The sequence below is a fragment of the Neltuma alba genome, unplaced genomic scaffold, assembly GCF_004799145.2.
Source record: "Neltuma alba isolate B1F8T4 unplaced genomic scaffold, ASM479914v2 tig00011424_pilon, whole genome shotgun sequence".
NCBI classification, from domain to species: Eukaryota; Viridiplantae; Streptophyta; class Magnoliopsida; order Fabales; family Fabaceae; genus Neltuma; species Neltuma alba.
In genome coordinates, this window is record NW_021636108.1 from 308,855 (window position 1) to 332,567 (window position 23,713).

The window sequence follows — 23,713 nt, forward strand, 5'->3', positions numbered from 1 at the left end:
GGGAAGTAGCTTTTCACCGTTGCAAAATTATGACTCATTAATTTCTCTCACCTATATGCACCGAGCTCAAACCAAAACAGAGAACCCATGCGTAGCAGTCATCGGCTTCTCCGTCTCACTCTTCTTTTGCGTCGTCTACCACATTCTCTGCAGCTTCTTCTACCGGCTCATCGACACCAGGATTTACCATCATCGCAATGTCAACGTTGAAGAAGGAACGGACCTAATGCCCATCGACGGTGATACGTCGCGGTCGCAGCATCAGGTGGCGCTGTTTCAGGCTCTGGTTCTGAGCAACATACAGGCTTGGGTGATGGTGGGAGCATTAATGGAGGATTCTTCGGAGGAGGTGGACGAGAGTAGAGGGGGAATCCTGAGGGCGATGCAGAAATTGCCGGCATTGGTGAAGTATGGAAGCGAGCATAATAATGAGAATAATGAAGTGCTCTTTTGTTGGACCAAAAAAAAAAATGAAGTGCTCTTTTGACCGAAGCATATGGGTGTTTGGCTCTTTTGATATTTTTATTTTATTATCTCATAAATAAACTATTTTTATTTTATCATAATAATTTTAGATATTTTTTAACAATTATCACATTAAAAATATCAAACACTACTATTCAATAAAGTATATGTCCTTTTCAGTCATTTTACAATTGAACTAACTTTTCTATTCATCCAAACAACTTTTAATTTTTTCAACTGACTTTTTAAAAGCACCTATCCAAACATACCATAACTGACTTTTACTCTAATTTTAGTTACAAAAGTCAGTTGGATTAGAAGTTAGTTTTGCCCAACGCCAATCCAAACATAGCCTGTATCCTTTCACTAAATTCAATCCTTAGTGATTTCTCTCTCTCTTTTTTGGTTTAAGCTCCACTAATTTAAAGTTTTCGACTCTCGAGGCTTATAAGTTCGAGCTGGATTCCAATATGATCTAGATCGGTATGCTTTTCTTCCCCCTCTGTATTTTCTAACACATAAAATATCTTAACTTTTTTCTCTAGCCCGCATATAAAGTATCTTAACTATATTATATCTCATAGCTTTAGTGATGTACGTTTATCTGATTATTCTGTTATTTTTCAAAATAGAGTTATTTTTATATGATAATCAATTTTTAATTTGATCTGCACTCATCTATATATCACTTGACACCATTTAACCCTTCTTGACTAGCTCCTTTGCTCGGTATATTTTCGAATTCTCTTCATCTTTATCCACAGTTGTATTCTTATAAATTGTCTTTGCTTTATCTCTATCATTTTCCTCAGTTATTTCACTTCTAAATAACAATATCTAAATTACTAAATATATTGTCTATTGAATCTAACCTGTTAGTAGGGGTGGAAACAGACCAGGCCTCACCCTTAACAGGCCTGGCCTGTGGTGAGGCCTGTTGGCCTGCGGCTTGTGAAAGGCCTTTTTAATTGGCCTGAGCCTGACTTGGCCTTTTAACAAATTTTAAACACACATAAATCAATTCAAAATTACAATAATTCAACCTAATTGATCTAAAATACAAAAAAAAATTATCAAATTAACACAATTTGTAAAACATGTCCCCTTAGGTCAAAAAAAATCTAATATGAAAAATTATTAAAAAACATAATTTCACTCTGATATAAAAATATCACTTCATCCCATCTCTAGTATAAAAATTAGTTGATGACTAGATCTAGTTTAAAATATGAAACATTCTTAATCCCTTTTATATTTTAAATTTATCATTTATTCAAACTAATTTACTAATAAAATAATATTTGATTCTGTTGTTACACATGGTTGTTTTAAAAAAAATGTTACAATTATTATAGTTTATTTATTTATTTAAATTAATTAAGTAACTATTATAATAAGAATTAGATTGAGCACACATATATACGGTCTAAAACATAATAGGTCAATTCTCTCTCTCTCTCTATATATATATATATATATTCTATATAAGATTAATATGAAAAGCATGGATCAAATAAATGAATGATGCTTTTATTTTATTTTTTTAATACACTTATGTTTTCTTTCTCTGTTCAAATATGTGTCATTATACATACATCAATTATTTTTATTATAAAGAATGGAAATGAAATGAAGTATGCAATAGGCTCTAGATAACACATTTATGTGAATGGAGTTTTCTCAATTAACCAATCAGAATAGCATATTCCCTCCTATCAATTTGTAATTTTAACCTCAAAAAAAAAAAACAGGTCCAGGCCGCCTGACAGGCCTAACAGGCTCACTATCAGGCCTGAGCCTGGCCTAATAAAATAAACAGGCCTTTTTACAGGCCTAAGCCTGATCTGATACCTAAATAGGCCAGGCCAGGCCACAGGCTCCTGACAGGCCGCCTGGCCTATTTCCACCCCTACCTGTTAGGTTGTTCTGTATATGATATTCTCGTTTGAAGCTGCTTGCTCTTGCCATGTTTCCACCAACATGACTAAACTTACCAAATAAAAATCAAGGTAATTTTTTATCTGTTTACGCGCCCACACACACACCCACACATATCTCTATGTATATATGTGTGTGTGTTTTATTGCTTTTATATTCTAATTCCAATTATATTTTAATTTCAATGAAAAAGCTAAAACCGAAATTTCCTAGAAGCATTAAAGACACTAAGCGCGCAACCTTTAAATCATTATTCGTATGTCTATTTTGAAAATGTCACGGATTTATGTTTATTAGATATGCTTCTTGTTAATTGTTATTTGTTGGTCATCTGATCTTGATCTAAGAGCTATTAGAGGGGTTTGTTATGTCTCTAAATGGGGAGAAGAGTCTCTCTATTTTCTTTCCCATCTTCTTTCCTACTCTTTTCTTTTTATAATTACTAGATCAACATATGAATGGTTGAAATTAATTTTTTTATAAAATTATTACAAAATGTTTGATTATCAAAAGAAAAATAATTAAATAAATAATGGCTATATTTTGACATGAATTGTTTAATAATGTAATAAAGTAAATAAAAAATATTTTGTATAAAGTCAAATATAAACCATTCAAATATTGATATTATGTTTAGAAAAAGAAGAGGAGGGATAATATAAAGAGAAAATAAGAGAATCATCTTCTTTTTCCTTATTTTTGGTAACAAGAGAAAAAACCCCTAACCCAAAGAGAATCATTTTCTTCCCGCTTTTTTTCCTAACAAAATCCTTTTCACTTTGTCTTCTAAGTTTATAATTTTTGTCATAAACTCTTTCTACTAATTGCATATAGTAATGAGATTTTTCATTAAGGGAGAGATATCCAATGAAAATGATTAAAATATGTGTTTAACAACTTCACTAGTTTTTTTTTTTCAATTTATACAAATGAGTTATCTATTTCTTATCTTTAAAAAATACTTAATGACTAAATTTCTGATAATTTACTCTGATAATTATGGTTGTACCGTAAACATAGTGAATATGAACATATTTTAGTAACATCCTTTGACATATCACTTCACAAATGTATTCTCTCTTTTACTCAAATAGGATATTCATCAATATTAAGACAGCTAATATGCAACTGCTTGTTTCTAGCAATGTTATGTTTTATTACTTGCACTTTGTTCTTTTGGCCAGAAACAACTCAAACGATCAGGGATAAATGGCAACATCGACAAAAGCTATCACCCTTGATGAATTTTATCAAGTTTATCTGAATGAAAAGGTAGAACTATGGACTCCAATAGATCTACAAATTGATCCTGATAGAGAAGAAGTATTGATGGACAAAATAAAAAAATCTATAAATGTACTTGAGAGTTCTCAATTTTATCAGAATTTTCGAGATGAGGTACAAAGTTCATTGATTTCTGAACACATACAAAGAGTTTTAGGATTAGGGTCAAAGATGAAAATGGTGATTTATGGTATTGGCTGTATTGAATTGGATGAGGAAGCTAAGATGCAATTTTGTCTTGCACTATTAATGAAAAAAGATTTTAATTGGATTGGAGATAGAGAAGTATTTGATCCAATTCTTTCAGCAACTGAAATTCGAGTTCTAAAATCTTTTGGTTGTTCTGTCTTATTCTCCAACGAACATGGAAGGAGGCAAGTCACAGAACCAACTATGTTCTTCATGCCACACTGTGAAGCAGTGTTATACAACAACCTCTTACGAGCAAATTGGAAACCAAGTCTATTACATAATGTTATCATCTTTGGTAACAGCTTTGATCGTTATACCAATCATACTCCAGAGTTTTCAAGACATTTTCCTTCAAATGATCCAAGGAAAAGAAACTTAGATATTTGGCTACACATAGGTCATATGTTGGCTGCTCAATCATTTACAAATGAGTTAAAAATGAGAACAATTACTTATGACCCTGACCACATTAGTCTAGATGCATTTCTCCAACAAGACTACGAGGTTTCCCTTTTTGGTTTAAGTTGGCATTTTTTCAACCCTCTCACAGAGCCAAGGATGCAACTCATGAGAGAGAAGGCAAGGATGCAATTGATGAGAGACGCTTATGGTGCGTTTATGAGACTGGAGGATTTTTGGGGTCTACCTAAGATAAAATTGGGAGAGGGAGACCGACTTGTAGTATTACCCTGTAAGAAAAAGTATTTGGCCAACAGGAACCCATCGCAGAAGGAGGAATGTTCCTATACTCATCAGAAAGCGAGAATCTCAACCCATACATCTCCTCGTTATATTGATGTTCCAATGGCTGTCGGTTTATTGGCTTCTGTTGTTTGTTTTTTCACCAAATTAAAACGCCCTAATCCCTTCCGTTAATGGCTGAATCCAGAAGTTCACTGTGGTAGCTTTGGTGCTCCGTCATTGCCTTCCTGTTGGCTGCGGCTGGTTGTCCATTTGCTTCCATCGTGGCAATTGCTGCATTTTTTTTCTTTTCTTTTTTTCAATTAAATTTGTTGCGGTTTATTTGAAGTGGGATCTCCTGTCAAGTATTTCAGTACATAAATATTATTATTTGCTGTAAATGCCACTATTCCTTATTGCTAAAAACCAAATAAAGGTCAGGGTGATATTTGTTCTGCCGCAATGATGAGCTTTTTGTTTAGTTGCATGGCATGTGAATTATGGGTTAGTTTTTTGAACTAAAGTGAATCTCAATAGTGAAAATTTTGGACCCTTTGTTGTCAATATTCCTTATAGCAATAAATTAAAATTGTAATAATATTACTTCTTACTGTTTAAAAGCTAAGATTAATTATCATTAGAATAGTTATGCTAATCGTTAACATTTTTAATAGTAGGGAATAACATTGTCATTGTTACGATTTTAAACTTTCTCAACTAACTTCTTAAAGTAGAAATCGGCTAGAAGAAATGCCTATTATGAAACACTATACCAGGGGAAGCGTATTGATAATTTAAAAAGAGATATCCCAATCATCTCACATATACACTGTTCTCAGAAGAAATCAAGTTCTTTATCTCCATTGAATGTTCATCATCTGATATATGGAGGGAAAGACGAAGATTTGTAATTAAAGCTTCTTGTTCCCAACTTAAAGGTCCTGAAGCATGCAATGCCTCAATTATACAGCGATAGGCATGCAACTCTAGCCTATGGATTTCCACTTCCACCTCTTCTTCTGAAGAAAGGAAGCAATTTCCTTGCTCATATCTACAATGGCAGGCAGATTCAGCATCACTAGTTGCAACTTCTAAATCTTCAATAGGAACTGCAGATACAGTATAGCGCAATTTATTCCAACTGCCTCCAGTTACACTACAGCTACCAACAGAACTTGAGATACAATCATCAATGTACCTCCTTCTCTCTTTATCAGTTCTAGAAAACTCACATTTTCTGTTGTTCGGAGAACCACCTCTGTGTTCTCTCAGTAGTGTAGGTGGATTTGAAACTCTCGCTCTATGACATGTGCTTTCATTATCATTTGCCCTAAACTTCTGGAGAGGTTCAGTATATAACTCCACATGTGGATGGTTCCTTCGCTTCAATGTCTTAGAAGAACCAAGGTGAGAATTCTGATTATTCCTTCTTTTCTTGTCATTAAGATGGTAATGGTCAAAAGTTTGTTTGGTCTTTGTGGCTGTTTTCTGAGCTTGGGCACTGACCATTGAACTAAGCCCTGGAGCAAGTTTTTTGTAACATTTTCCATTCTCACAGCTGGAATTACCCTGCAGAACAATTAACCAATATTTAAGCTTACAGCATGAATGATCTACAAACACTGATACAAGAAACAAATTGCGAAGGCTGCTTTTTATTTTGCATTAATTAGAGAGAAGGAGAATCAAACAAAGAAGCACCATTGAGAACATAAATTGACAGTTTCTTTGAAATTTCCACTTGTTATTATTGGTAAACACAACGTAGTGAATAAATTGAAATTCAAAAGATGTAAAGCCAACCGATCTGTATAATTCAGGAAACTGAAATTGTTAAGGAAGATGATAAGCACTACAGCACCTTCAAAAGGGAAAATGAAGGTCAATAAAAGTTACCTTTCCAATCACAATCCACTCTTCATCTTGCCAAAACTGTCTGACCCGGATGTCAATTTTGTTCACCATAAATTCCAAAGAAGATCCAAGCAGCCTGACCAAAACGTGCTTTCCCTCAAGAACCTTCAAAACCGCGGCCATTGACCAGGAAATTTTTTGACGAACCTCTACCAAATCACCTGACTCCCAATCCTCAGTGACTTCAAACACAGGAGGACGTGGTCTTATGGCTTTCCTAGGCACCCTCGCTACAATTGCCTCACCACTAGTACCGTCATCATACCCATCATATCTAATGGAGTAAAAGTGGCCATTGCCCCAGATAATCTCTGCACATCGCCATGAGCCAGAAGGCACCTCTGTTTTGCATAATACTTCTACCTTAGTTCCTTTCTTGAATCTCATGCTTGCTAATATATTGCTGCCAAATTTCAATCTAAAGACCTGTTGTTCAAGAAGACAAACCAAACTTAAGGATTTTATGACAGACAAAATATAAATTTAAAAATTCAGTTCAAAAAATTGTCAGCATGAAAAATAGGTAGTAAAGGTGAAACTTGATCAAACATGTAGGGGCCATGGAATAGATTACAATTAATAGTCACCGTAAACCATAGAAAACGAAGAGCGAAGTATATGAAGAAAACTATAAAATTCAAAATTAAGACGATCCGTTGATGATAAGAGTGCTATTGATCAAAAGAATATTGGCACAGAGCAATTTCATATCACTGAATGAAATGTAGAATCAGGAGGGAAAATTTAATCAACTGAGTTCCACGCCAGTAATTTGGTTGAGTAAGGGGTTTTCTTTTCTTTTCTTTCCTTTTTTTTCTCTTTTTGGAGGTTCTGTGATGTTAGAAGAAAGCAAGCAAATAAATCCAGGAAATAACATTTAATACACCAGGCCAAAGGAAAACAGACGACAGAATTCGGATTCTCTTTCTCCGTTTTCTCAGCAACCAGACACGTAAAAAAATGGTTTCAAACATTCAGAAGAACAACTCGTATAGTCGTATGCAGCAACAATTAAAAAAAAAAAAAATGGAGATCAACGATATAAATAAATAGTTCGCTAATACACACACACACACATATGCATACACATAAATAAACAGAGTAGAGAATGAAAGAGCGCAGATTGAATTAGTATGAACGGCGCCATGAGATGATCGGAATGGTAAGAACGGAGAAGAAATCTCACTGACCTTTATGCTTGTTCCCGAGCAGTGAAGACGATCTTTGCTCCTTGCCTCCGTGTGTTGTGTGGATCCATGCCCAAAGTTGAAATTGAAATTGAAACTGAAACGGCATGATGATGAGAAAATCAGATTTACCAATTTTTAGTGAATTATCTTAAATCAAAAATAATTTATTTAGAAAAAAAATGGGGGAAAATCTCCCCTTAGGAATTTTATTGATGAGAGGGGCTTGATAAAGTTATATATATATAGAAAATATTGGTATTCTATAAATTTTACACGTATGGAGTTTATATTCTGATCCAACTCTTTCTCACCAATAAAAATACAAAATGTGCACTCTGTAACTTTTTCTCAATGTTTTCTTTCATTTAAAAGATTTTTTTAATATTTAAATATAATTCTTAATGTTTTCTTTTGAAGTGATATAAGTGAAAACAAGAATCATGAATTGAATAGAGCCCGAAAATTTCGGCCCAAAAAAAAGAATAGACCCCTAAAATCAAGGCCCAAAAAAAGAATAGAGCCCGCAAAGTAAATCACATTCTCATTGATAATTGATAATAATTTATAAACAATATGCTTAATATAAAAATTAGTTTAACTTTTAATTTGATTTTAAGTATAAAATTTAAATTTATTTTATCTCTCATATTTATTTATTTATTTAGAATAGTTTTTGTAGTACTGACATACTTACATATGTTAAAAACTTTATCAAATAATAATTCTAGCTAATACACATAATTAATATGAATATTCTTAGGAAGACAACACTTATTTATTACAAATAACTAACTTAACAAATTTTTTTAATTTACTCAAATTAGTTAATTAGTTTTTATATTAAGGTCATAAGTTTTATTTTTTTGGCCAACTGTAAGTTTTATATTATTTATTGATATTTATCAAACATAGTGAAAGCCCAAATGGTGAACGGGGTCAGATGGGACAAAATTAAGGTTGGCCTATGGCACAATCAACTAACCAACTCCAACTGGTAATACAAGAGAACCAGAGCAGTAAGCCTTGCACTGCTTCTGTTTAGAATAATAAAAGTAATTTGTTTCCTTTTCCACCACTATCAAGTCATTGCTGTTAAAAGCCATATCCTAGGGAATGTAATATAATAACGCCAAAATAAAAAAAATCGACTTGCGTTAAGTAATTTTGCATTTTCCTCTGAGTGTTGTAAATTTTTTTTAGTCACATAAAACCATGAATTGTATGGGATCTTCAGTGACAGGGATGATGATACGCCAGAAGCATGATACTACCTCCGGTTCTTAATATAAGACCTTGTTTGACTTTTATTTTAATCCTAAATATAAGATCTCAATCTATTTTGTCTCCTATATTTATCTATTTTTTTCCAAGATAATCCTTCTAATAATAATAATTCTAGATAATAAACTTAATTAGTAAGGATATTTTAAAAAACACATCTATTCATTATAAATAACCAACTTAACTAAGTTTCTTAATCTTCCCAAATTAGTTAACTAGGTCTTATTAGAACTACAAGTTAATCCAGCATGATACTCCACTTTGGGCACATGAGGAGTAAGCAACATCTCAATTTCCCTCTATTTAATTGCCAGACGAAAAACTATTGCTCGAAAAAAACCATTAAACTAAAATTCCCATAAATCGCACATCTAACTTCGTGTTACAAGCAACATCAGAACATGAATATCTTTACACAGCAAAAATGCCCCAGCCTCTCACTGAAAGTTTGAGCGAAAAAGTGGGTGCAACTTTCTTCCTTTTTTTTCCTCGATCAGAATAAATACCGTTGACCCCAAAGAGAAAAGTATGCGTCTCATCTGTTAACAAATCACATGTTCAGTCCTGACGAAGTCAAGAAATAGTTTCTATAACCTAAAGCATCAGAGGGTAGGTTATAAAACACTGATTCCAACTTCTAATTGCTTCACACCAAAAAAGAAAAAAATAAATAAATCAAGTGCCACAGAATCTACCTTAAATATTGTTCCCACTTCTCAGAATAAGGAATCATCACTGTCATTCAATGTAGTACTTGTTTTTGAAAGATTTAAGAAGCTTGCCGGAATGCTGTTGAATATCACACTCAAAATCAACTTCCATCAACCGATGGTTTTCCTTTGAGCGATCCATGAAGAAAGAAATGCTTAAATGATCACCTTCACTGACATGGAGAGTAGGATGCAATAGGAAAACCTGTCAAATAGTTCAGACCGTAAGATGACAATTCCCTATAATATGGAAGTGGATAAAAGGAACAGGCACCATGCAACTGATTCCGGAGAGCTTGAGAAACAAGATACCATGAAATAGCTATAAACATGGACTTGAACAACCAATTGAAGGGCAAAGAAAAACCCTGTTAATTAAAGAAAGTTTATCTCTCTTTCAATAAAAGTGATTAATTATGAAAGTAAGGCAGCTGTTTTATAGAGCAAATAAAAAAAGGCAATCTGCTCCTTCATTGATATTCCAGCTGTCAAAGTTATGAAACGATACTAAACAGAATGACAACAATTGACCCCACAGACAAATCAAACACCAACACGCAGGTGTAGTATGAACCTGTTGGCCCCAGTGAGTGCCGTAGTCTACACTAGGAGCTGTTGTTAACTCAATCTCCCATTCAGCTGGATCTTCAACTCTTCCCTTGAGAATGAAAACAGGAAATAACAATACATATTAAATTTGAGAGCACTAACATAACAAAAGGAGACGCCATAGAATAGCTTACCCGAAAATGAACATCAAACCACCCTCCAAACCCGCAAAGCTTTGTGTTTTCTGTGGTTATTGACGAAAATTTTTTTGATCTAACTTCCTTTATATCAGCCACAGTAGCAGTTAAACAATCGATCTCCTTTATTACAGCAGCTGTCCTATAACATGGTTTGGTTGAAGGTTGTTCCACATTGATGTCTACAAAATCATAGAGATTTAGGTAGGCAAGGAAGAAGAACATAAATCAGTATTACATGAAAACAAAAATGATAAAGATAACAGAAGCCAATTTTCGGGAAAAAAAAAATCGGCAAATCTAACTGGCAAAATCCATCTATTTAGGAAACCAGCTCATAAGAAAGGAAATTCATCATTTAACTAGCAGATACTTCAACCATGCAATTCGTTGAGTAAAATAATATTGCCAAACTTAACTTATATGCATATGATAAAAAAAAAAAAAAAGTACAATCAAACGTAAGAATTACAGTAGAGATGGTGGGATATCCAAACACGCTAAAACTTTCAGTTACTTAATTGTATGCGTCAAATCCAAATTGCACCAATATACCTGTAGATAGTATTTCCTCTGCTCCTCCGCAAAAGGCTTTGTTAGAACACTCATATCAACACCATAATTTGTATTCGTTTCATCAACAAAGTTGTGCCAATCATCCATAGCTGAATGGTAATCACCCATTTTGTGATCTACTAACCCAGTCCTAATAGGTGCAATCCACATGCGAGCATGACTGGGATACCTATTACACTAAAGTTCGTCAAATAACCAAATCCAAACATTATACCTATAAGCCAACAATGAATTACTTGAGGCAATAATGCTTACGCAGCAATGATAAGTCATGTATATATCTCACAATTGGTAAAGCAAGAAAAGAGCATTGAAGGCACTACATGCTAGATTACCAAGCTATAACACTCAACAAATTACAATTAAATGGCAATGATATATGCCCCACATCAACTGAGGAAGCTACACAGAATTTGAGTTATTTAATTGTAAACAATTAAATATAGAGCTTGAGATTTGAGTTTTACTTTTAGAATTAAATGATGGCATCCTTGAGCCTAAATGTTATGGAATCAATCCAGAGATTTAGAGACTAGGAATAATTAAGTGGTTCCTGTTAGCAGTATTAGCAGTTTCATTAGTACTTGAGACGTCAATGGAAGAAAGTGAAGTGTTTATGCATGTAAAGTAACAAGCAGCCGAACATTGATTCATGTAAATGTATAGATACTTACATCACACCTGTTGGTTTGAGCCAGCGGTCACGAGCACATATTACTGAATCAAACATAGATTCACGCAGAAGAAAATATCCCATCCACTCAGAGATTATCACGTCAACTGCAAGTTGCATGACATTGAAAACTAGCAATGAGCCAATGAAAAATTGACAATGATAAACAGACACCGCCATAAAAAGAAAATTCTGAACTTGGATAATCGACTAAGCAAAGTGGCAAACTGTGCTAACCTTTCTCCGGCAGAGTTATATCTTCCATTGAGCCCTCAATTACTTCAACCAAATGTTGAAGATTATTTGCTTTGACAAGATTACGTGCATGTTCTGCCATCTTAGTTGCTTCAACTGCATATACTTTCCTTGCTCCGGCCTGTGCTGACCATATCGCAAGAATGCCACTTCCAGTTCCCACATCCAAAACAGTCTTCTCAACATTTAAATCACTTAAGTCAGCCCAAAATCAGTCCCAGATAAAATTATAAATAACAAATTTAATTAATGTTGCCTGCTTCAGACAGAACAAACAACCCAACAAAGTTCCTCTTGGTAAATTATTACTACATGCTAAAGGTGGAAAGAAAATTTTTATTGTTCTATTGTTTTAGAAACTCTCGCAAGTCTTGATTCCTTAATCCATTCTCACGAGAGGAGACAAATAAACAAAAACCAAACACATTGCAATATGCAGTGTCGCAACAATATAGCTAGGTAAGTGTTGTTCATCTTGTTCATTTTCCAAACTACAAACCAGCAAAACTTCTTCCATAACCGCATCAAAAGAAGTCGACCAATGGTTTGACATACTTCGACTACCAATAAATGAGAGTGCAGAGGAGCAATCAGCTTGTCCTCTATCCAGACGAACCAACTAAACATAAAATAACGTTCAAACCTTGCCACGGAAGTGATGCTTGTTCTGAAAAATAGCATTGAAGTAAGCGTCCATGCGAACCCGATCGGAGAGCATATCCTTCTGGTGATATAAAAAGGCATAGGTGCAAAAGTACTGAGCATAATCGACGCCCTTGTCCACCGGATGAGTGCGGCCATCAACGGCGGCGCCGGCTGAGCTGCCCATCTCACTCAGTGCTCCGCAACAAAGAATGAGCCTTCAATTTTCTTTAGGGCAGTTTTGGTTTGGCGGTAGGCTTCAGCCTTCAAGTGATCTACGGTTTGTTTATGTCGTCTCTCTCTGCCTTCTCAGCATAATAAATAAATAATTAAATATCGGCGTCATGGTCCGACCTTTTTGTGAGTGATATCGGGAAAGAAAAAGGACGGAAATATTAATTTTATTATCCGTTAATTTTTGTTATATTATTTGTCCATGTTTTGAAATAAACTTTACAAGAAGTTTTCTTTCTTATTAATTCTGTAATTTGTAATTTATATTGAAATGTTGAATTGAACATTAATAGGGATAAGTTATTTATGCTAAAAACTTTAAACTTAAAATATTCTATATTTTTTCATATTAATCATGCGTACTCTTTTTTGCAAACAATCAAGTGTATTTTTATTTTAAATTCTTAAAAGTCAAAATATGTTTCATCTTCAAGGAATGTCCCTTTGTTGTTTTCATAAATGCAGCTTATCCATTGATGGTCCATTTTAATAATTTTAAGTATTTTTTTTTTAATATTTGCTTCAATCCAAGTAGTCTGAAAAAGAAAAAAGCTATATGAATGCAAAAGGAAATGATTCATGGGGCTTCCTTCGGATTATGTATCATTCATGTTGCTTAGTTCTCATTATTCAGACAACAAAAGCTGGCAGCCTCCTTTAGAATATAGATTTAGAATCTTAATAACTTCTGTTTGTTCTCTTGTCTTACTTGTTTTCTGATTCTTTTGTACTCTGCTCTAATCTAAACTGTCTGATATGCAATTTGTTTTTGAAGCGAATAATCTCTTTTCCTTTATTGCTTTTATGTTATATTAACACATGTAAATGTAATTAATTTTGTTATTCTTAATATATGAGTTTTTCAATTAATTTGGAGAGATTAACAAGATTAAATAAAAGAGTTAACTATAATAAAGAATATATATATAACATGATATAACATTAGACGAAATTAGTTTTAAAAAAATAATAAAGATGAGAAATAAAAATAGATTAAATTCTTATAATCCAACTTTCGACGGGCTTGTAAATTAAAGATAGGAAACAATAATAGACAGGGATAATTTTATTTAAGACAATATTGAGTATTAAATATAAACATCTCCCTTAATATAAATTTGATTCTTAATTTATCATACTGTAAGAAACTAATCCTTCAGTTAAATCAACCCTTGGTTACTACTATCTCATGTCCTTAATATAAGACTTTATTTGATTTTATTTTAATCCTAAATATAAACTCCAATTCACTTTATCTCTAATATTTATACATTTTTTTAAGATAGTCCTTCTAACAATGGTGGTTCTAGCCAATATACTTGATTAACAAGAATATTTTAAAAAAGATAACACATATTTATGACAAATACTAACTTTTTTTTTAATCTCCTCAAATTAATCAATTGGTTTTTATAATTAAAATTAGAGATAGCATCTAAGTCTGTCAACACAACACTGATAGCTAAAAACCGAGAACACAAGTACTTTTTTTGCTCGATCCAAAAAGAAGAATTTGTTATGGTTTTTATTAAAAAGACAGAACCTAAGCACTTTAATTTTTTTAAAACAAGAAATGAATTGGAAAATAATTCGCTGACACGTGAGACTAAAACTCCTTGAGTTTGGTGTTTCGACAAAAGACCTGGGAGCTGGGACGTAAGAATTTCTCCTGAAATTTTTGTCGTAATTTTAGGTCAACGAAACGTGGCGCTCATGTATTTAACTCAGCGCTAGATGAACGGTGAAGATTCGCATTCCGTGTCCCCCAACCAGTACACTGTTCCTATAATCGGTAATCAATAATCCGGAAGAGGTCCGAATAGCAAGAGCAAATTGAGCGAAGGTAGAAGAAGCGCGACCTCTCGAAGGATCCGATTTAATCTTCGGAATCACCGAGCAGCAACCAAGGTTTGTTCAAAAAATTACGAATCCCTTCTGGTTGTAATTAAAAATTAGAACTTTGATAGTCTTATGCTGCTCTTTCTTTCTTCTTTGGGAACAGGTTCGCGCAGTTTTGTTTTCAACTGAGCAGATTTGGGTTTAGTGTTTTTTCATATTGGGGATAAATGAGTGTCATTTTTGTCCGCGACTCTTATTGTTACTGCCAGCATTAGGATTTATTGTCAAGTTTTGTTTTCAGCTTCTTTATGGGGTTCGTTCTCTGGGTTTATGTGTTGACTGAAAAATGTGGATGTCTCTTAATTTCAGCACTAAGATTGCCGAGTAGGTGCTTTTGTTTTTGCAAGTAACATGAGCTTCCCTGGATCATCACTTGGTTCTGGTATGTTCTCTGTAGAGACAGTAATATACTCGATGCTTTAGGATGTCTTTTATCAACTGGGGAATCTTTTTGCCAGTATCTGGTATTTATTTGCATGAATGGGCTGTGTTATTCACTTTAGAGTTAACGGAAGGGGAGTAATCGCTTGTCTCTGACTTTCATAATGCTCCGTTACAGGTAAAAGATCTCTTGGCAGAGTCTTTGAGTTTGGTAAAACGCATGTGGTCAGGCCTAAAGGTAAACACCAAGCCACTATAGTTTGGCTACATGGCCTCGGTGATAATGGCTCCAGGTGATGTGGCATTTCCTCTTGCTTTTTCCCCTAACTAATGCCACTCTAAGTTCATGAAAATATGAATGGAAAGTATGTTCTTAAGTTCTCTTTTGTTTTGGTGACAATAGGCTGTGAATTTTTTTGTATGTATTCTGGCAACTTTTCTAAAGCAGTTCCCATGGGATGGGCCCTTTAAGCAGTTTTATTTTCTCTCATATCACTATAAAAGGCTAAAGTAAGATTTTGGTACTTTTAAACCGGATCTTGCTTATTATTGATCTTTCATATTTTCTCCCAATGTATTTTTACTTCTTTCTCTTCTAATCAACAAACGGGTCAGTGAAGTTCAGCACTGAGAGCAACGGGGGACTCGAATATCTGTATGATATGTCTTTTTTAACGCCATTCAGGTTCCCTTCAACTAGTAATCACAATTTTTTTTTTTTCCTTTCTTCTTTCTGTTTATTTCTCTTTCCTTTTGATTTTTTTAAAATTGATCATATTTATTATTAATCCTTTCTCCCCACATTTCAATTCATTTTCCCTTCTTTTCCTTCTATCTTCTATGGAACTGTAAACTTCAGTGTAGAGAACAGCAAGGCTCAAATATCTCTTTGATATGTCCTTTTGTATCCCTGTCAGGTATACAAGTATGGATTTCCTTTTTGGAAGAAAAAATCATTGCACCCTTGACAGCGTCTGTCTCTCTATGTGGCAACCTTTACCTTCTTCTTCTTAGTACACTTCCTTCTTCCTAATTAAACATGTCTCGGCATCTAGCATTGCTTGTAAATTCGTTGTATAGTCAAGTATATGCAGCCATAGCATCAGCATTTGAATTTTCTTGGCACCCATTGCATCCCTCCTTTAAGTCATCATTTTTTTTTTGGGGGGGGGGGGAGCAGGCAGAATAGTTAGAGATAAGATGCCTTTAATTCTATCCAATTTATATTCATGCAATTATGACTGAAATCATTGTTTTCTGCTTTGCTTTTGACAGTTGGTCCCAGCTATTAGAGACTCTCCCACTTCCAAATGTAAGGATTATGGAATTGTTAAGAAGAGGACTGAGATGGCCGCATAGTTCCTTATCATGTGAAATTGTGGGATAATCTCCGTACTCTTGAATGATTTCATGTTGTTAATTTATATGCTACAGATTAAATGGATCTGTCCAACAGCTCCGACTCAACCGATACGTGTATTTGGTGGCTTTCCTTCTACTGCTTGTAAGTTTGAGCTTGCTACAATACAATTATACCTATTCACCCTTATTTTTCAAGTATTATAAAAAGACTTATTTGCAGCCATTTGGCAAGTGCATTATAATGGCTTCTTGTTGGTATGATTACTTAATGTTTCTCATGTTTATTAGAATTAATGAAGTTAAAAAAAAAAAAAGCATTCTTGGAGTCAAAGCAAAGCTTTAGGATTAAAAACTGATGGTAACCTAAGATTTGGTCTTGATGATTTGAACTGCTTATCTAATATCTGACAGGGTTTGATGTGGGAGACCTCTCGGAAGATGCTCCTGATGATGTAGAAGGTTTGGATGCTTCAGCTGCTCATGTGGCAAATCTGTTGTCAACAGAACCTCCTGACAGTAGGTTTCTCGTGCAACATCATAAAATTTACACTTTTTTTTTTTAATTCTGAAGTTTTTCTGTAACTAGTTAGATTAGCTGAACTTTGCGACAAAATGAATGTCCTATTAACAGGTTGTCATGCTTAAGCCCAACTTTTACACTATGTTTCGTTTTTTTTTTCTTTTTTTTTTCCCTTCCAAATTTTGTCAAATCATCCTGGACTGGAGGTTGGCTTGGTTCTGATGTCTGGTTCTAATAAAATACTAAAAAATGCAAGGAAAAGAAAGGAGTAGCGCAAGCAACAAGCCATGTAATTCTTTTTCTAGATTTCTGGTCTCAGGGTAGCAACAGTGAATTCTTCTAACAAGATTCATTCTTCTTCCAACAGTGAGAGATCATAACCAAAAAACACCAAGTACATTTCCTTTTTACTGTCAACAACAAGTAGTGTTATTTAAGGATAGTCATTTATAGCATCATAGATTTTGTATTGCATATAAGTTGGCAATAGTAAATGTTATATGTACTGTGAAGTTTGGCAGATGAATTAAGTCTTCAAATTGAGGGCTGTGGCACTATTAGTGGTGTCTTCATATTAGATAATAATGATTGTCTTTGTAGTTTGTTTTTTTGTCAACAGACAGCCAAAAAAAGGCTATTATATGTGTTAATATTATTCTACGTTTGTTGTATATGGGACAGTTAAACTTGGTGTTGGAGGGTTCAGCATGGGAGCGGCTACTGCCCTTTACTCTGGAACATGTTTTAGTGTTGGAAAATATGGGAATCACAAACCATATCCGGCCAACCTGAGTGCGGTAGTTGGTTTAAGTGGCTGGCTTCCATGTGCAAAGTATGGCCTTTTAATGCTGCTCCACCTCATCTCAGTTTGATACACCCTGCCATTTCTTTGCATAATATTTGGCGATGATTCTTTTCTTATCTAGGACTTTGAATAGCAATATGCAAGCAGTGGTGGAAGCCAACAACCGGGCCCAATCCTTGCCTATTCTGCTGTGTCACGGGAAAGGTAGTTAGTTACATTTATCTCTCATACGAAATGAATCCATTGGAGCTGATCCTATGAAATCCTCGCTGAAACTTGCGCTAGCATCTTCTCCTATCACTGTTAAATTTAGTTTTATGATGAACTGTATAAAACATAAGTGACCTGTCTTGGTGCTTGTTTAGCATCACTTGTATAAGCACTTATAAGTACATTTTACATATGCTGAAACAAAACTTCTCTTACATATCGACCTTTTATTTTGTTAATCACAATTGAAATGCTACTTATAAGTCATTGTAAACAGGTCCTTGATCATTCTCATCTCAATTGTAAATTAGTTTCTGTCAGCATGCAAACTAAAGCCAGAGTTCAGAACCTGGCTGCTAGGAAAACTGTTGGAAGTGGTATTTCCTTGATTTTCTTATTAAGCTCTAGCACACAAAGATTACAAACTGAATATATTCCTCGTTTATACAACTTGATAGGATGAGCTCATGTAATGCTGAAGAACAAGTCTGATTTCTTCTATGGCATCGCAAATGTAGCCTGTAGGTGATTTCAGCTGTTACTATGGACTCTTAATATTGACATATACATACAATATTTCAATTTTGCAGGTGATGATGTGGTTGCCTACAAATTTGGTGAGAAATCATCAAAGGCTTTAGGTTCAGCTGGATTCCAGGACGTAACTTTTAAATCCTATAATGGGTACTAATAAAAAAAATCCCTTCCAGAAGACTCTGTTCTGGTTCTTTGAATCTCATTTCACATTCTGATTATATTTACTAGGCCTCATAATTCACTGGTTTATTTCTAACAGGCTGGGCCACTACACGATTCCTGAAGAGATGGACGAGGTGTGTGCTTGGCTAACTTCTAAATTGGGTCTGGAGGGAAAAGCTGCATAGATGGTTTTTGATTTCAAGTCAGCTAGGAAAAGCGCAAAGATGTCAAATGGATACCCCTCAGAATTTCTCTATGTATTCTCAGAATTTCTACTCGGTTGATTCAACAATGGTATATGTAAACATTTGATGTGCCCCTTTGACAGAATCGTACTTTTGAAACAATTTTATAAATATGGTGGGGGGATGTTGCTGAATGCTGAGGTACTTTTGCAGGAGGCTAGACTTTTATGCATTGTTAGTTTGTCACTACCATTGTAGGCTCGATTCTTCTCATTGATGTTATTTTCGAACAGGGGATTTTATTCCTTGAACTAATGTCTAAATTATGGAACGGTAGTATAAGATCTAAATTTCAAATTACTTCAATTGTTAAATATCAGATTCTTTAAACTAGAAAATAATTTTAACAACTCAATGTGGTGCCAAGTTACTGCCATGTGACCTAAAGCGACCTGCAGCCTTGGAATAACAATGAGATTGCCGCCATATGACCTTGAGGTTATGAGTTTAAATTCTGAAAACAGCCTCTCTGCTTGTGTGGGAGCAAGATTACGGTACATTTATCTCTCTTTATACCCTACTTGGTGAGATCCTTCTGCATTGGTTGCCTTTTAAAGATAACTTGTGAGGACTTGATACATCCTGATATGCAACTCTTTGGCTGCTCATTTGCAAGTGAGTGTGAATTATGATTTAGTGGTTTGATTCTCATGCTACTAAATGCTAATATGCAACTTCATAACAATTACTCCTCTAGTCCTATTTATAGGATAGTAAGAAAAGGTTTTCCTTGGTCTTATTTATAAATTATTGTGGAAGTAATTTGTAAGTGAGATTCATATATTTCTGGGGGAAAAAAAAAGGAAGCAACTAGTTAACTATATTATATGATTTTTAGCGGTTTGATATTTTTATTCCCTAATTTACACTCTCATAATCATAAATTTACAAGTGGAATGAGTCATTTTACTTCAAAAAAATCCTATTAAATTCAGTTTTTGGATAAAATCGCTCAAAACACTTTCGGTCTTTGTTTTGAGATTCTCCAATCTTACATCTTAATATTCAATGAATTCAATCTTTTGGCCTTGAAAATTCATCCCCCCATCATGGTAACTCAGTAGCAGTTACAGATAATTATCATTAACAGTATCTACACAAACCGCTGATCCAAAAACAAAAAAAACGAAAAAACAAAACACCACATAGCATATTGACACACACTGTTATCAAACTCACGAGTTGACTTTTCAAGTTTAACGTTTTTACATTTTCAGCTAACAAAATCATGTCGACTCATTTATAAACTCGTGATAACTGTAAACTCAGTTAAACTTACGAGTTCATTTACCGAGTTTACCGTTTTTACGTTTTTAGCTTACAAAATCGTGTCAAATTACTCTTAAACTCACGCTAAATTTTTTAATTTAATTATGTTTAGTGACTTTATATATGATTTTTATAGAAATTTTTTTGTTGAATATGATAAATTATGAATATTAATAGATATAATTTCAATTATTTAAATTTAAAATATAATTAAATAAAATTATTCTCATTTTTTATATATTAATTATTTGATTATATATTTTTAATATCAGTTTATTAATAAAAGTAAACTCTTACGAGTTCACAATCCGAGTTTACATCATTATCACGAGTTTGTTTAAACTCGCAAGTTTAACAACTTTGTTGACACAATCATTTACAAGTCCCCAAATCACAATCCTCATTGGCAAGAATAAAACCAAAATATTTATTAAAAAAAAAAAAAAAGAGCTAAACAAATGGCATAATACAAACTTCCAACAAATGAAAACCCGAGAAACACCTCAAGTCCAAGAAAGTGGCTCTGCTGCTCTTAAATAATCACAATTTAGACAATTTCCACGTGTTAATGTCATTTACGGGGGCGCCAGCAGCCCCAGAAAGAAATAATCCTAGTCCACAAACAAATAATTGTCCCCAAAAAAATGTCACAGGGAAGACAATACAGCACAAGATCTTGTTTCAATGCTTCAGGCCAAAGAATGGGAGAATTTTCAGGAAGAAGCCGATGCAAATCCAATAAACTGTGATATTCACGCAAAAAAGCCTGCATCATGGGCGTTTCTTTCTCACTGGGAGTTCTTTTTATCACCCAAGACACACCGCTTTTTTTATTTTGCTTGGACCTCTTTAACAAAAGAAACATCTTCAGATCCAGGCGACGGCAAAAGGTGCTTCTCTTCTTGATTGTCATTTATTTCTTCATCATCATCTGTTTCTTGATCGTCGTCATCTGCCAACACCAAGAAAAGTTACACACGTTACGTTAACATTAGGATACATATCAAGTTAATACCATTAACGATTAACGAAAAACAAAATATACACACCCGTATGGAGGTGGCATTCAGGCATTTGTTGTTTGACATTAGATACTTGAAGGCTTTCGGGGAGCAGGCAGCTACACAGAGCACCTGAAAGTAGAACCAAAAGGTCATACTCAGAATTCAGCTCACTATATCTTCTGACAGATATGCCTCCAGAAGGGGGGTAAAGTAGCTAAAAATTATAGACCATTACTAGAAGCGAGAAAACTATGCAAATTATTAAATTCATTAGCCTTTAAATTACATGATAATAACTCTGGAGGAAGGAATTTTCTCTGCTGAATAAAAGATGGACTGGACTAAAGCCTTCACCCAAACCTGAAATCATTGTCAGTCTATTTTTGACATTTGACTTGAACTCAAGTTAAACATCATGAACTACAAATGACTTTATTTTTACATTGCACACGGGGATTAAGATTCAGCAAATGTTCAAGGAATGTTTTGACCTTTGATGACGCGGAACCTCAAAAATTCACAACATAGGTAGACAAAACATTGATGTGCGACCAGTAATGTGATTCTGACTTAGCTAAGTAAATCTAGAAGCTGAAAGGAACTACTGTCGGCTTCATAAGTAGACATGAGTTAAAGATTGAGTAAATGAATACTTGAAGAAATTCCTGAAAATGTTTTACCTAGATTGGCAAGACGATTCACCCAGCCAGGGATTCGCTTTCCTGTCAATCTACGGGAGAGGTCATCTGTAAAATGATTGCAATTCTTAGAGATAAGGTGATAGGTATCCCCATGATACTCTGAAGCCATATTTTCAATAAATATCTGAAACTCTGATGGATGCATGTTTGTTTGGCCCAAAGTGATGGAACGTCTATATATAAATCCAGGGCACTTCCTTGGCTCCACTTCAAAAACTCCACTTGTTGGAAAGTCATGAGCTCCAAACCCAAACTCTCTGCCATATACTGTTTAAATACCCCACCCCCAAAACATATGATAAATTAAAGCTCCTTTCAAACAAGAATACAACAATTGAATGACAACATTTTCAAACAACAGGTCAAAAACATCAGCAGAAACCACAAAAACTTTAATTGAAGAACAACATTTTCAAAATAATTCTGACAAAACATTATTCATTCCTTTCAAACAAGAACAAAGGGTATTGCATAGTCAAAAGAAGGGATAAATCTTGATGAGTAGGGTATTAAACAGATAGTAGTAAGTATAAACCAATTCTTGCCCTGTCTCTCCTCCCATGACACGTACAGACTCCAACATGATGATTATTTGTTTTGTTGTTTCACATCATATGCGTGTCTGGATCTAAGTATTCCTTGTCCTAGAGCCATATTTGCTACTGACCCATATAGCGAAAGGTTCTGGTACGTCAACTTTTAGATTATCAGCCTTGTTACAGCAACATAGTAATTTGTATCCATAGCAATGCTACATAGAACATGACAACATATGTAAAATCACTTCAGGGTTCAATCGATTTTGCACTTGAATTAATTGCAGCCATACACACCACGCTTGTGCTGCTAATTGCCGCGACATAACACTAATCATTCACTGTGCTTCCACAGCAAGTGGATAGTCATTCACTGTCACCCTTCCAGAATCCAGAGCAAATTACATTCTATTTAGGTTAATCAAAACACTAACATATTCCTGAGTCGAAGTAACAGACGGACCGAGCTAAAATTACATACACATTCAGTGAAGTAATAAGATTTATGAAGTTTGCCCACGAGAAAAAAGGGAATAAAAGAATTTTCCCAAGCAACAGTTGAATTTTGTGTAATCCAGAAGTGCAACCAAACGCTACACACACACACACACACAATGCGATGTCTTGTGCCACACAAAATGAGCGTATTCATCTTACTAATATGGTTCTTGCCAAGATCAAGCAAGCAGATGTGAACTAGTTCAAGAAACGAAGAATAGACAGTAACAATGGTGAAAGCAAAAGGCGGCTCTTACCTTCAATTCCGGAGTGGAAGATTCCGAATCCAATCCAATGAGTGTAGTTGTTAAGAGGAGTGAGATCGTAGACGTTTAACACGACAGTTGTCCAGTCGTTAGTTTTTACCCCATTACAATCAGATGTCGACTTGGAGGTCGCCATTTCAACAGACATTCAAAGAATTCCAGAACAACCTTCCAAATCAAAACACTGATCCTTTTCCGACACACTCCATCCACGAAAAAGACAGAATGAATGAGTCTGAGTCTCAGGGATCCATCCCCTCCCCCAGCCAGCAAGTAAACAAATGGCAAGGAGAGCTTTGTACTGTTTAATGATGGTGAAGAAATAGGTCAGAGCACTCTCAGCGTTTCAAAACGAATTCCTTCATCGCCGTTTGTTATATGAAGTTCTGCCGTTAGGCTTGTTTACGGAGTATGACCCTGCAGCTGTGCTGTATCAGCCTATCGGGTAATACTACCTGTCCTAATTATAAGAGTCAGTTGACTAATTTAAGAGATTAAAAAGCAAGTTGAGTTAGTTATTTGTCCTAAATAGGTGTT

General features: G+C 34.5%; 4 protein-coding genes across 5 annotated transcripts; 1 reads left to right on the plus strand and 3 right to left on the minus strand.

The window, feature by feature from the left end:
• Nucleotides 1–5,346: 5,346 nt before the first annotated feature.
• On the minus strand, nucleotides 5,347–7,770 carry LOC114713357 (uncharacterized). Its single transcript, XM_028897988.1, has 3 exons — nucleotides 7,665–7,770; nucleotides 6,457–6,900; nucleotides 5,347–6,129 (listed from the first exon to the last, which is right to left on the minus strand). Exons 2-3 carry the CDS (start codon nucleotides 6,859–6,861, stop codon nucleotides 5,374–5,376), a joined length of 1,161 nt encoding a protein of 386 aa, XP_028753821.1. The 5' UTR covers nucleotides 6,862–6,900; nucleotides 7,665–7,770; the 3' UTR covers nucleotides 5,347–5,373.
• A 1,445-nt stretch (nucleotides 7,771–9,215) lies between these two features.
• LOC114713369 (protein arginine N-methyltransferase PRMT10) lies at nucleotides 9,216–12,803 on the minus strand. The gene is given in 9 exon segments (XM_028898001.1): nucleotides 9,216–9,484; nucleotides 9,641–9,860; nucleotides 10,230–10,313; nucleotides 10,399–10,541; nucleotides 10,544–10,583; nucleotides 10,957–11,146; nucleotides 11,652–11,757; nucleotides 11,888–12,080; nucleotides 12,549–12,803. Coding segments are annotated over 8 exon segments (1,119 nt in total). The 5' UTR covers nucleotides 12,735–12,803; the 3' UTR covers nucleotides 9,216–9,484; nucleotides 9,641–9,683.
• A 1,766-nt stretch (nucleotides 12,804–14,569) lies between these two features.
• On the plus strand, nucleotides 14,570–19,202 carry LOC114713422 (acyl-protein thioesterase 2). Of its 2 annotated transcripts, none has more exons than XM_028898068.1 (10): nucleotides 14,570–14,689; nucleotides 14,990–15,062; nucleotides 15,240–15,354; nucleotides 16,337–16,373; nucleotides 16,496–16,565; nucleotides 16,835–16,939; nucleotides 17,625–17,775; nucleotides 17,870–17,952; nucleotides 18,549–18,642; nucleotides 18,755–19,202. In XM_028898068.1, the coding sequence occupies exons 2-10, from the start codon at nucleotides 15,032–15,034 to the stop codon at nucleotides 18,840–18,842; spliced, it is 774 nt and encodes a 257-aa protein (XP_028753901.1). In that variant the 5' UTR covers nucleotides 14,570–14,689; nucleotides 14,990–15,031; the 3' UTR covers nucleotides 18,843–19,202. The 2 variants fall into 2 exon arrangements, with proteins under 2 accessions (XP_028753901.1, XP_028753902.1); XM_028898069.1 differs by having other exon boundaries at nucleotides 15,007–15,062.
• A 1,466-nt stretch (nucleotides 19,203–20,668) lies between these two features.
• On the minus strand, nucleotides 20,669–23,509 carry LOC114713370 (deSI-like protein At4g17486). Its single transcript, XM_028898002.1, has 4 exons — nucleotides 23,168–23,509; nucleotides 21,856–22,143; nucleotides 21,221–21,304; nucleotides 20,669–21,123 (listed from the first exon to the last, which is right to left on the minus strand). The coding sequence occupies exons 1-4, from the start codon at nucleotides 23,322–23,324 to the stop codon at nucleotides 21,002–21,004; spliced, it is 651 nt and encodes a 216-aa protein (XP_028753835.1). The 5' UTR covers nucleotides 23,325–23,509; the 3' UTR covers nucleotides 20,669–21,001.
• Between the last annotated feature and the right edge of the window lie 204 nt (nucleotides 23,510–23,713).